This window comes from Lipophrys pholis (genome assembly GCF_963383615.2).
Source record: "Lipophrys pholis genome assembly, chromosome: 6".
Lineage (NCBI taxonomy): Eukaryota > Metazoa > Chordata > Actinopteri > Blenniiformes > Blenniidae > Lipophrys > Lipophrys pholis.
In genome coordinates this window covers 28,992,085-29,005,646 of record NC_137629.1, presented here as the reverse complement: position 1 = coordinate 29,005,646, position 13,562 = coordinate 28,992,085, and the positions used below count along the sequence as shown (strand labels likewise).

At 40.4% G+C, this 13,562-nt stretch overlaps 2 protein-coding genes across 2 annotated transcripts; one reads left to right on the top strand and one right to left on the bottom strand.

The window, feature by feature from the left end:
- The first annotated feature begins 2,817 nt into the window (after positions 1–2,817).
- On the top strand, positions 2,818–8,362 carry stard14 (START domain containing 14). The gene is made up of 6 exons (XM_080466435.1): positions 2,818–3,230; positions 3,317–3,464; positions 4,274–4,377; positions 4,558–4,675; positions 4,757–4,809; positions 6,170–8,362. The coding sequence occupies exons 1-6, from the start codon at positions 3,057–3,059 to the stop codon at positions 6,374–6,376; spliced, it is 804 nt and encodes a 267-aa protein (XP_080322561.1). The 5' UTR covers positions 2,818–3,056; the 3' UTR covers positions 6,377–8,362.
- Positions 7,529–12,989, bottom strand: pdzd11 (PDZ domain containing 11). Its single transcript, XM_080466436.1, has 6 exons — positions 12,938–12,989; positions 11,710–11,817; positions 11,306–11,446; positions 11,087–11,185; positions 10,464–10,524; positions 7,529–9,651 (listed from the first exon to the last, which is right to left on the bottom strand). The coding sequence occupies exons 2-6, from the start codon at positions 11,800–11,802 to the stop codon at positions 9,617–9,619; spliced, it is 429 nt and encodes a 142-aa protein (XP_080322562.1). The 5' UTR covers positions 11,803–11,817; positions 12,938–12,989; the 3' UTR covers positions 7,529–9,616.
- Positions 12,990–13,562: the final 573 nt, after the last annotated feature.

The following is a 13,562-nucleotide window of genomic DNA, read 5'->3' as shown; positions in this document are numbered from 1 at the left end:
AGGCCCGGTGATGTTTTCTCCTGTGTAGTCATTAGCTCGGTTTACAGCTGCACCTTCTCCACACACACACACACACAAACACACATACACAAACCGACTAACTAGCCATAGCACAACAAAAGACACTGGTCATTTGCTGTCGCTTGTTTTTTGGACATGTCAGCGTTTTAAAACGGATCTGAACATTTTAAGTATTTAAATGCATCACGAATCATCATTTTAACATGAGCAGCTCTTCTAATACTCGTCACTGACTAAATACTCGGCTTTGTGCTCTTCTGAATTGTGTCTGTCCATTTGAAATATGATGTCTACTCGTGTTTAGCAACGTTTGTGTGAATAATGTACTATTACTATCATATGTATAAAAAGGAGAGTTAATGAAACACAAGTGTAGGCCTATCACATGGAACAAAATAAAGATATTTCACCAAAACGTAACGGCTTTCATCTGTTTTTACGCACGTATATCTTTCAGTCACACAACATTCATCACATCGGATTGCCCCTAAAGTTTGTTTAGTAAAGTTTTATTTTTAGACCATAAGCCCTAAAAAAAAAAAAACCGCTTCTGGAATTTATACAGTAAATAAGAGGTTTTTAGTTAAAGTTTGAATTGATTGAAAAACATTTTATTTTGATATACTAACTACCCTCCGACCCTTCTGTTGCTGGATTATAGAAACTATTTCTCACATGAAAGCATTGGAAGTGACACCGTCGTGTTAGAATTTAATATTATCTAATATGTAGGTCAAGACTTTCCAACCTGCTTTATTAAAAATGAAAGTGTCTATAAAGGGATTATAATCCCTGCTGTAAGAAAATACAGATTTTTACGGTGGTTGAATAAAAAAAAATCTATATGTTCTCTAAATCAGTGCAGCTCAGGGTCGGTGGTTTGTAAAATAAACACGCAGTCGGATGAAGGTGTGCGTGAGTGTCGCACGTCACCAGACTGAAACTCTTCGTTACGCAACGCCACAGGCATGAAATATTGCAACAGAGGAGCGGCCGAGTACGAACATGGCATTGCACAACGAAAGCATGTTTGACTACAACTGCCAGGACGTTGTAGAGTATGTACATGTCCCTTTGTACAAAGTACTGAATAGCCTGGCGTTTCAGAGAAAGTAACCAACTGCAAAGAAGCAGAAAAGCCTCAGTGAGAGAAAACCTGTTTGGTTAAAGCTGCAGCTCGATGACGACCAGCCAACACTTGAGGTTATTTCTCATTGATGAACACAATTTCCCAAAAATTGATTAAAGGGGTTGGATAATGGGGACAAAAAAAATCAATGTATTTGTTAAGAGGAAGAGGATTTCTCTGAACCAGTCAATCACAAACACTGATATTTTTTTTTGAAGTTGACAATCAGCCTCAAACGCACCTTTTTTAACTTTCTCACTATATGAGACAGCTGTGCTCATCACTAGACCACAATGAAGTGAAAAAAAAGAAAATTGTTTTATGGATCTATTGTCTTTGAGACACATCTTGACCTTAAGCAGGTTTGGGGTTTAAATCCCAGTTGAAGCAGGAAGGGCATTTGACATTTGTTCAAATCGCTCAATCCATACATTGATCCAAACTTTGTATAATGACTGAAAGACAACAACACTTTGTCATCAGGTCTATTTTCACTTTAAATCGCTGAACTGAACACATGCCTGCATTGTCTTGTCGTGTCAATACATTAAGTTTTAGGACAAATCACTTCTGTTTCGAGGGATTCCGGTTCGAATTTTGCTGCAAGAAGAACTAAAACTACAAATAACTCTCAAAAATAACTTTCCGTAAGAGGAGCCAGACAAATATATTGTCATCAACACAAGTTTAGAAACATTTGGACTAAAAGTTTGTCCAATGTTATAATCAAACATAAAACCGAGGCCGGTCTGTGGGAAGTGTGATACTATCAGGAAGGCATAAACTATTTACATCTCTATTTTTAAAATGTGTTGGGGTTTTTTTTTTGCACAAAGCAGTAATTTTTTTCACTACATAAACTATAATCTTAAAAATCAAGGATATTATGGTCTTTCGATGATCTTTGCGAAGTTAAGGTTCGAATCTTATGAATAGCGTCACATATATTTAAATGATTGCGGTCAAAAAATAACGCGATAATTTGATTAATTGGTTTGAAACTTTTGACTCTTTAAAAAAGAATTTGACCAATCCTTCTTGGATGCGGTGAAGCGAATAACAGTCATGATCACTTCATTCCAGAATGTAACTGAAACTTTACATGTTGCTTGAATGAGTATCACTGCTGCATTGCAGATATTTGTTCAGTTCAGGGTCCCCCACTTGTCTTAAACCTGCTACTATTACCTTAACAGTGCAAACCTCAGCAAAAAATAAGGATCAGCAGTTACTTCTATTGGACATTTTCTTTTTTTTTTTTTTTTACACTTTTCCCCCTCTCAGGCCAGTATTGGCACAGGGGCCACATACTTCACATGTCACGGATGTTTTGGTAGAACAAAAGTGAACCCATACAAAATTAGGTCAGAAGGTTTTGGTTGACGGGTGTATTTTTTATGTACGCTCCAAACAAAGCTGGTGTTGTTGTTTTTTTGTACTCCTGTCGTCGTGTTGGTGCTCTGATTGTGTCAACACTGAGTAATTCTCACCTGCCCACGGCCCCCTGAGTGTTCAGCCTGATCAGCTTTGTTCCGAGATCCCGGAAAGTCGTGTGTATCCCTGAAACTCACATTGTCGAATCCGCAGAGCAAAAAATACAAAAAATAAAAAAAATAAAAATACCTGTGAAGGTGAGGGCTTCCTTCACTTCCGGGGGCGTGGCCGGAGATGTTCCTTTTGCGCACACCTGGACGCAGGACGCCTTGTTACGCATGCAGAGGAGCTCGTCGAAGGGATGTGTCAAGACTTTCAACTCAAAAAAAAAAAAAGAAAAAAATCCTGCTCGACTTGATTGGTGGCCAGCTCCCATATAACCGTGTCTCCGGAGGCACGAAAACCTACACAGGCTCTGGATCTGGCGCGAGGAAAAAAAGGTCACACACGCCATTTGTATAAAGTAGCGACGATGTCTCAGCGCGCGAGTATCATCCCCACTGACGTGGACTTTGTGAACTTCAAGAAACAGTGTTTATCAACCGAGAACTGGGTGAACAAATATGACACGATGGGGAGACAGGTGTGGGTCGAGGTCCACCCGGGGAAGAAGAAGAGTCAACAACCCAAAATCCACAAGATCAAGGTGAGACGCGACTGCGGACGGGAATAATCCAGATTACTGGGGGGTGATTGGTGACGTCTGACTGCGTGTTTTTGTTTGTGTCTCAGTGTAAAATAACGATAGACGACGTGGCCGCCGCCACCATGTACGACGTCCTTCACGACGGCGAGTACAGAAAGACGTGGGACTCCGCCATGGACGAGAGCTTTGACATCGCGCGCCTCTCTGATAACGCCGATGTCGGATACTACTCATGTGAGGACTCGCGCACGCGCGTCATGCGCCACATTGTATCACACACTGGCTCTTTAATGTAGTTTAATATATGACTTGATGATGGGATGACAGGATGATTTGGTGAATATAGTTACAAATGTGCGTTTTTCCGCATTTTAAATAAACTTTTGCAGGGTGAGGGGAAGGGCTGGAAAGAAAAACTTAAATTTGCCCCACAGACAATTCAATTGCTTAACTTGTTCACAATTGCATGTAAAAAGTTTTTTTATAAGCGACTCAAACTATTTGTTACCTTTTTAACGGCATTAATTCAAAACTCTGCATAAGCGATCAAAGCAAATAATAAAGTGACAATATACCAATTTGTATTGTAAACACACACAGATAGCAAGATGGAATTATTCCTACTGTTGGCTGAAGGATGCGAGTGAAAATGTTCAAAATGAGTTGAAATTGTGCATATATTTAGTTCCGTCGAATACATTTTAAACGTGGATTAAATCGTGTGAATTACACTTGGGCATGCAAGCAACGTGGTTATTTTACCCACGGTGAAACACAAATGATCCAAACTGACGTCATCTATAGTTTGCTTATACGGTCTTTTGTTTATAACTCTACACGTAGACGTGAGCGTTTGTCCCGTTGATCCTTCGCGGTTATAGATTCCGTGGCTTCTTGTTGCACCCCAGTCCTTATTGCCACAACAGTGTTGCACTGCGAGGTTGTGCCAGATGACAGCCGGAAAAAAAAAAAATGGATCAAGTCAGATGGATTATAACTTCATTTTTATGTTGTTGTTTTTTTTATTTCCTCCTTCTCTGCAGGGAAATGTCCACCGCCAATAAAGAACAGAGATGTAGTGACTCTGCGTTCGTGGCGCGTCGGTGATGATGAATACCTCATCCTGAACTTCTCAGTCAAACACCCGGTACGCCACCGCCGCCTCCTCTGTACACTCCAGCGCACGTGGCAGCCGCTGCCTTCAGCCGCTCTGTGGCATCTTTTGTCTTCATGCAAATATGTCTTATCCACTGTGACGAAACTGCTCGAGGTAGTATTCTTTTTAAATGGTGGTTTTCTGTTTGTTTTTTTGTGCTTCCCGTTGTAGAAATATCCACCGAACAAAGCCAACGTGAGAGCCATTTCCATCTTGACCGGTTATTACATCCAGCCCACAGGACCAAACAGTTGTCTTTTCACGTATCTCTCGCAGGCTGACCCAATGGGTAAGACGCTCTCCAACACTTGGGAATGATTTCTCCACGTTTCGACGGTTTCTGAAAGACTTTTGTTTTTGTTTTCTTTAGGTTCTCTTCCCAAGTGGGCGATCAACAAAGCATCACAAGTCCTCGCTCCTGGGGTACGTGAATCCAAAATCTTGGTTTGTTGTAAAAACAAACAAACAAAAAAACAACAACTCAAAAGCGGTGACATTATATGGATGGAGTATCAGTGCATCTGAAAGGGTTGGAGGGTGTCCAGGAAGTGTGTGTGTGTGTGTGTGTGTGTGTGTGTGTGTGTGTGTGTGTGTGTGTGTGTGTGTGTGTGTGTGTGTGTGTGTGTGTGTGTGTGTGTGTGTGTGTGTGTGTGTGTGTGTGTGTGTGTGTGTGTGTGTGTGTGTGTGTGTGTGTGTGTGTGTGTGTGTGTGTGTGTGTGTGTGTGTGTGTGTGTGTGTGTGTGTGTGTGTGTGTGTGTGTGTGTGTGTGTGTGTGTGTGTGTGTGTGTGTGTGTGTGTGTGTGTGTGTGTGTGTGTGTGTGTGTGTGTGTGTGTGTGTGTGTGTGTGTGTGTGTGTGTGTGTGTGTGTGTGTGTGTGTGTGTGTGTGCATGAGGGAGTGAGTTTCATGTGTCTTAATGGACAATGGTAACCATAGTAACTCAATTTACCGGGCCTGTCCTGGAAGGGCTGTGGACAAAGGAGCATCTCAGCTTGCTCGCTCTCCTGGAAGAACTCGTTTCCCAGGTTTTCATATCTTCTGCAGATTGAAACTATTTAGAACAAACTGTATCTCTCTCTCTCTCTCTCTCTCTCTCTCTCTCTGTGTGTCTGTGTGTGTGTGTGTGTGTCCATAGCAGACACACTGGCATGTTCATTTGCAGTGATTTCTAGAAAACAGCATAGATTCGGGACAATTCAGCCATGATGCAGGTCCCTTTTTTTTTTTTTTTTTTTTTTTTTTTTTTTTAAATCTGATAGATTAGGAGACGAACACTACAAAACTTTCTATCTGTAGTTTTACATTTTTATCAATCAGGTGAAGAAAACCAACAATTCTATGCTAGTTAAGTTCAGTATGGATCAGAGAAAATTGACATATAAATGAATTTCATTGTCCAAATTAAAATTAAATAAACTTTAAATATATTAAAACTTCTCCATGGGGAAAAAAAGCAGTAGTTCAAACATTGTCTATCTCAGTGTGTACGACCTTTGGTTTCTCTGTGACCGATTATTGGCACAGATAGTCTGAAATGAACAATGATTATCTCACAATCTGTAAGTCACGTTGGGTATTCCATCTGATGTGTGTGTAGACTGAGTCAGGCAGCTGTTAGTACTTTCTCACAGTCTGAGTAATCCCTGTAGCCCATGAGCCAGCCTGCTGAATAATCCGTTTTTGCTTAGTGTCGCCTTTATCTGTGCTTTTATTGCCTTGAGGATGAAGGCATGGCACGACCCCGCGATTGTGTAATGATCTGGCCTCCCCTCCCCTCCCTCCAGGTCATGGCCCGTGTGCACGCGGCCGGTAAGGCCTACCCGGAGTGGAAACGGCAGAACTCGCCCGGCCACAAGCCCTGGCTGCACCCCGAGCAGAGCAAGCTGCCCATGATGGACCCCGCCGAGCTGTCGGTGCAGAGAGCAGACGAGCTGGAGCACGTGGACGAGACCTCCATAGTGGATGCTCAGAACGGCGAAGAGAGCAGCTGAAGCTTTGCGGCGGGAAAGATTGGGAGACGGACTGAAAATACTCTAAGACTCCAGACTCTCTTTCCACCACCCCCACCCCCCCAAAACAAATCCTCCCCATTCTGTGGGATGAGCAAGAATATATGAAGTGTTTACCAAATAGAAATGAGCACGGATCAAGTTGCCACTCACCTCAGTCTTTGTTGAACTAAGCTGTGTTTTGAGGATGTGAGGCGGTCACAACCTTTACGACGGGCCGTCCCTTTGGGACGTTTTTACATGCAGCTGAGTCAAACAAAAAAAAAAAAAAGTTTTAAAGTGAACCGAAATGAGAGGTTTTTATCCTCAAACCTCTCGTTATAAGTGACTGTGAGCAGAAAGCTTGGGCATTGGCGTCTGAGTTACGGATTTCTAACGCCGCGTTTGAAAATGTTTTAACCAATCTTTTCATCTATTAGAGCTTCTTCAGACACATAAAGAGTTTGGGGTGTTTTTTTTTTTTTTTTTTTGGTCACACTGTTAAAACACTAGATGAACGTGACACCTGCTTTGGTAAAATGTTGTGGTTGGGTGTGTGTGTGTGGAGCAGCTTTGATTGTGACCCACTGTTATTTTTAATTTTTTTCTTTTTGCATACCACCAGTTTGCCACATTCAGAGAGCAATCTTCTCCAATTGTGTCGTGAAAGTCGACTTTATGAAGGTTTCCTATTGTGCACTGTAAAATGTTAGTTGCGTCACCTCACGTGGAGGAAGCACTTGTTTTTTCAAAAGAAAATAATGTGCCTGTTGAATGTCACTTTATCTGAAGAATTTGAAGAGACATGTTTATTTAAAGTATTTATTTGAAGTTACTGTAAGTTCAGATGAATGAAGTCTTGGTGGAAAACAGGCCCCTGAAATGAAGCCCTGTTTGGGGTTTTTTTTTGTCTTCTTTCATCTTATATTTTTTTCTCCTTTCATCTTTTTTTTTTTTTTTTTTTTTAAAGAATGTTGCACAGTCTTAACTTTTGAATAAACCTCACAAGGTTGACGTGCTGTAGTATTCGTGGCATCTTTCCTGCACAGCAGTCGGTTTCGGGAGAAACCAGCAGACAAGTTTTGCCGCTTAAACCAGTTGATTTGCAGCCGTATTGCAGGTTCCTCCAGCACATGAACAAAGACGGAGGCTACTGAAGTTCAAAACCTTTAATTTTCTAAATTCATGCCCATCGTCATGCTGCTTTTTGTGAGGCCGGTTTAATTGCAGCGTGTCAGATCAGTTATTACAAAGTGAAGATGGTAAAGTGCTTCACAAAGGCAAAGAAATGCATACAAACAGGATATTAAGAAAATAAGAGCCTTTAAAAGACGGGAAATTGAAACAGAATAGTTAAAAAATTAAGGAAAATGCATTTAGAATTGTGAAAAATTAGAATAGTCTATTTTATTTTGGTAAAAACTCAGTGCTTTGTACACAAGCAGTAAGATTTTCTGTGTTCAGACATAAAAGCATTTATTCCAGCTATGACAGTAGTGATAACACAAGCAGGGTTTTTCTTTTTTGAAAAGAAATGTACAATCAAAAAAAAAGACATGAATCATGTTACAGATAAACAGATTAATCTTCCCTCTATCGATGTCACAATGTTTAAAGATTCACATTTGTATCTGATGGATCTTCAATGAATGTCACTTTCATCTGCAAAAACTTACAAGCATTGCAAAAATCGTAGATTTGGATTCTTTTCACTTTTATTTCTAATCTGCACTGCAGCAGTTAGAGGCCAGTTTGTAGAAACACACACGCTGACGGCGACAGGCTCTGCAATCGTACATCTCCAGACAAACTGTGGCAGATAACAGGACAGACCGCACACCTTCTTCTTGAGTCATTCAATGTGAATATTTTTTTATTAAATAGTTTGGCACCTGAAATATACAGTAATTCATCCCAGGAGGCCTTGTGTAAAACATGTATGAAACATAAGACTTGGTAAAAATAATAAAGTGATCGTGAGTAGTCCTCAAAAGTAGTCTCTGAAATGTATATTTACACAAATCAATTCATACACAATTAAAGATTTAAATAGTTCAAACCTGATGGACAATATTCTATAAGATATAAAAAAAAAAAGTGAATTTTTCAAACTTAACAGAAGTCGTGCACCATAAATTACAGTGTGAAAGGCTCGACTGCCTTTGTACCAAACCAGTTAGTGTGTACAGTAATGTAGTTTGTCTGTTAGAGATCATGAACTGAAAGTCCACAGCAGAAACATCGAATTATTGGCTGAGAGGAAAAAAATTTTTATGCAAATGTAGATGATGTCAATGGGAACTGGGTTCTGTGTGGAAATCTTCAGGCATCTGATGGAGTCTCCAGACATGGAGGACTCTTCAGAATAGTCCCTCCTATCTCCTTTCCTTTCCACTTCTCCTGAACCCAGTGAATGACGTCAAGGGGTGAAGGAAAGGTGTTAGCAGGCTTCCTAAAGGAGTTAGTGAAAGGCCATTCCGTTGTTTTGACAGTCGGACCGCACTTCCACGAGGTGATGTAATAATAATCCACCAGCGGTGAAGATGAGCGACGTCTGTTGTGGTGAAAAAACTACAAATTTCCATAAATGCACTACAAAAAGTGAATTTCTATCACTTACCCCTGCGCCTCTAACCGCTGATATAATCTCAAATATCACAAGGTTTGAATTGAAAAAAGAGGCTCCAGGTGAATAAATAACCAATCAAACTGAGATTAGCTGCACAAAAACGTTCCTTTACCATGTTGATTTTACAACATCTGCATGACATACATAGTTGGGATCTGGGTTTTACATTATTTAAAGTTGTTCAAGACAGATTATTGCTTTGATAACTTAACATGATCTATGTTGAGCCATTGGGAGTTTCCATGCACGCTTGGAAGAGCGGGTCCCTTTAAATGTTGTCGCCGCAAGGAATTGTGGGGCAGCATGATCTGATCTCCTTTGGTAAAGGACGCATCAGTGTTTCCTCGGCTAAAGGAGGTTATAAAGGAAAAACTGAGCCTCCTTTCATTTGCTTATTGAAGATTTAAATGTTCCTTATCATGGCCGCCACTTAAACACTTCCACCCCGGAAGGGTTCAAGGAGAAGTAGATAGGAAAGGAGAAAGGAGGGACGATTGGGATGCACCCTAAGTGAGTTTGTTAGTCATACATCAGTCATTTTGAAGCGAAGATGGAGTGGAGGCCGCAGTCTGTGGGAGGAAGTGAAGCCTCAGTGTGGATCTCTCTGCTGCCACCTAGTGCACCGTCCTCTCCTTCTGCCTCTGGTAGTCTGAGAGACAAACACACAGGGGACATCATTATAGGACTATAAGAAGCCTCATTATGTAATCTCCTGCCAGCGTGATGTCACTCACTGACTCCGAAGACAGCTTCTTTTTGTTGTTGTTCTTGTTTCTTGTTGAAGACACTTGCTATGTGGTATAGCGTAAAAACCTGGTGTGTGTGGATAGGACTGGATCGTGTGGTTTTTTTGTGTGTATGTGTGCTTTTGTCTCTCACGCATAAACATTGATATCTAAATAAAACACAGGAATAATATTAGGTTAGGAGGATTTTTTCTGTGTGGCAAATCCAACATAGACGGGGTCTGTACAGGCAAGTCTCTAAATATGTGAGATGTGTTTTAAGACTTTTAATTTGAATGTATCTGCAACAAAATTAAGTAAACGTGTTTTTGTTATTTTTAACTCATTAGCATCTGGAACAATTTTGAGGAGTTCTGCTTACATAAGCGGAACTCTCTTTTGGTTCTGATGAAGCCATTGTCTGTAAGACTTATGAAAGAAGTAATTCACCATCACTGACACACACGCGGGAACAATTATCGTCTCACACTCCACTCCTAAGGGAGAAGTACATGGACGCCGACTTTAAAAGACACACAGAGCAAAACTGAGCAACATTCAATGTCTAAGGAATCTTTAATGGTGATTAAAATTGTCCATTACTTAAATGTTCCCAGAAAACCTCCACAAATTAAAAGATATGCAGTCTTTTGACTCTGTAAACCAAAAGCTACGGCTTTATAAATGATCCTTCCTCGTCTGTGATGTTGACATGACTCAGTAAACCAAAACTTACTGTAAGGAAAGAAGCGAACTCTCATCAGGATTTCTCGAGCCGTTTTCAGGATCTCGACAGCCTGAAAGAAAGACCGACGTTTTACTTACTGCTTCCTCAAAATCAACAACTCTCATAATAAAAATAAAACACATCATTCCTATATATAAAACACAGATTTTAAATACACAACAAAAAACGCTACAACCCGTTTTGCATGAAAAGTTTAGATTTATTTGTAGTTTCATTCACTTGGCCTCCGGGATTACTTTGGATCCATTTTATATTATGAAACCAGCTCATAGTTGACGCTCCCATATAAAAATGTAAATATAAGAATTTCCAAACTGCAGATAAGAAGGAAGATCTGTTTTGGTCGGCTCAGACTCAAGTCCACATGAACCCACCAACAGATAAGTCTCTGTGTAATATATAAGTAAAAGTAGGATTATCAAGGGTTTGTTTCCTTTTTGCTCTCATGACGATGCAAAAAGTTAATATGTTGTAATCCTCTAAGGAAAATACATTCCAGAATTGTTTTCAAGCTGCAACTTGAAAATAAATGGACGTGAATGTGTGTGTAAGTGCAGCTGTTATGCGATAATCTTGCACCACCCCTGCACCAACAAACTGCTCCGACTTACTCTGGAGTGCTCGATGTCTTGGAAATCCACGTCGTTCACAGAGAGAACCTGGTCTCCCTCCTGCAGCCCCGCTCTGTGGGCATCCGAGTCTGGAACAACCTGTCGACACACACGTGGAAATATCAAGTCACGTTGTGGACGGTTTAAAAAAGCAAACGGTTTGCCAGCAGCGCAATCAATCTGTGGAGTCCACACCAAACACCCGCACCGCTCACACACCTTGGATATGAAGATTCCTAACTGAGATGCTTTGCCTCCACGGATGTTGAACCCCAGCTGCGCCCCTGGAGGTTTCTTCAATACAATGCTGCGAGGCAGGAACTGGGTGAGCTCGTTATTGTAGTCAAGATGATGAACACGCTAAAATAAGGCCAAAAAAACCATATAATAAGAAGAGTGATTAAACATGTATGCTTTTAACTACTTCTCTCCATTGAAGGATTAGAAATTGATCCCAGGAGCGGTTGCCAGCAGCCAAACCATGAACTGCAGAAATAATATTTAACATCCAACGCCAAAAGAGCAAACCTTTAAGTTAATATTTTATGATGTCAGAAGGGAAAAAAAATCTGTCCCAAACATTCAGGGGATTAAACTCAGAGCACAGTTCAGCTGTTGCACACCTCCTGCGGCGGTATCCATGCTGGAGGGTTCTCATAGGAGGGCAGGAAAACTACCGGGAGCTGGTAGTCGTCGTAAGGGATTTTCTGATCCATCCCTACTGAAAACACCTACAGAGAGAGAGAGAGAGAGAGAGAGAGAGAGAGACCCGTGGTTAGTATAAGCCCTCTTTTGAGTTCAACACTCAATACTTTATTATCATGAATGTCAAGACTTTTCAAAGGTTTTAGGTTGGTGCAATAATGCTACTCTAGTTTCTTTAGGTTTATGTGAAGCATCAGAAGGATCTGAACCAGATTAACAGAAGATCTATGCTTATGAAAAAAAACAAAAAAACAGAAGAACTGCTGCTGCTTTGAAACCAAATGGCGGTCACACAAAGACCAATTTCTCTCCTGATGATTCACATGGCAAGGTGCATTCACTGATAAATAAATAAATACAAAATATATAACAGGTTATTTTTGAAAGCACATTAGCAGCTCCCTCTCTCCAGCCTTTTGCACAGTAATGTGTTATTAAACAGTCACATGAAGCAATGAGTTAAGTGTTGCTAGAATTTATGAAAATATGGAAGATGCACGGCAGCTTTGCAGTGCAATACCTCTCACTCCGATTCAATGCGGCTGATTAATGAATTAATCCTGTTATTAGTTAAAAGCAGTGGAATAATGATGCATCTGTTCTAGTTGCTGACACCTTTTACACTTTAAACACATTACATGAAGCACATTGAAAATAAAAGGCACATTGTGGTGGGTACATAGTCCAAGGTTTTATCAAACAAATCGCTAAAGTATTTATCATTGTTGATCAGGGTCTGTAATATCAGTTATTTAACATAAAGCAACCAAACCAAGCACAACCTGACCGTTTCTATCAACCACGTTCAATTCCTCCGACATTTGCCAATGAACCTTAATAAAGTACAATCAGTATATATGGCAACAGGGAGGCTGTAAATCCTGAAATAGAAGTGAATATGTTGTTTCGAACAACTTACTTTCACAGAAACGACCGTTTAAATCAGTATTTTTACACCAACGAGATGCTAACTTAGCTCACTCTCTAAATGCAGAGCGAGATTAATTTGCTTTGTGAACAACAATAAAAACAACCCAGACACTGAGTGCTATCATTACCCAAACTGTTTAAAAACAGGACACTGTTTGATTTTGAGAAAAAGGTATACAAAAAGGACAGAATGAAAACAAAAAGATGTTAGCTTACCTGCTCGTCTGAGGGTGCAGTTCTACTCTACGGTGTGCTTCGCTGCCTCTGCAGTGAGAGCGCGCCACCTGCTGTCCTGGAGAGGTACAGCAGCGCAACGAGACCAGGCTATGATCAATATAATGCCCGTCTAACTGGGTGCTTAAAGTTATTTGCAACGCAAAGGACCTTGCAATGGGGATCACTAGTTAGTTGATGATTGAACCGGTTGCCATAACTATTAAAGCTATTGTCGATGTGCAAAGAATTCTGAAATAACTCTTAGAGATGTATTAAAAGTAAGCATCCAGTGACTACAGACCAGTGTTTATTATATCATTAAAATGAATTTGCAGGAATACAGGAAACAAGTTTTGCTGGCTAAATGAGAGCACATTTGTTTTGTGATATTTGACAACACTTCCAGAAAAGTTCCAAATAACACAACGTCAAAGTAGCGTTTACAATATAATCTGGTAGCTATAATTTACTTTCATACAACCAGAGATAAACGTCCAATAAGGTGATATTGCAATATTCAGGAAAACGCAAACACACAGCAGTGTTGAGAAACTTTTAGGAGTGAAAATGTGACATTTATTAATGGGAACATCCTCGATGACATGAACTGTACGTCTGCTTTTAT

What these genes read in the sequence shown, in the direction of transcription:
- stard14 (XM_080466435.1), top strand. Translation starts at nt 3,057, where the DNA reads ATGTCTCAGCGCGCGAGTATCATCCCCACTGACGTGGACTTTGTGAAC. An exon ending in CGATGTCGGATACTACTCAT is followed by an intron (nt 3,465 to 4,273) that starts GTGAGGACTCGC and finishes CCTTCTCTGCAG; the next exon opens with GGAAATGTCCACCGCCAATA. An exon ending in CACAAGTCCTCGCTCCTGGG is followed by an intron (nt 4,810 to 6,169) that starts GTACGTGAATCC and finishes CCCTCCCTCCAG; the next exon opens with GTCATGGCCCGTGTGCACGC.
- pdzd11 (XM_080466436.1), bottom strand. Translation starts at nt 11,802, where the DNA reads ATGGATCAGAAAATCCCTTACGACGACTACCAGCTCCCGGTAGTTTTC. An exon ending in TAGGAATCTTCATATCCAAG is followed by an intron (nt 11,186 to 11,305) that starts GTGTGTGAGCGG and finishes GTGTGTCGACAG; the next exon opens with GTTGTTCCAGACTCGGATGC. An exon ending in AAGACATCGAGCACTCCAGA is followed by an intron (nt 10,525 to 11,086) that starts GTAAGTCGGAGC and finishes TCTTTCTTTCAG; the next exon opens with GCTGTCGAGATCCTGAAAAC.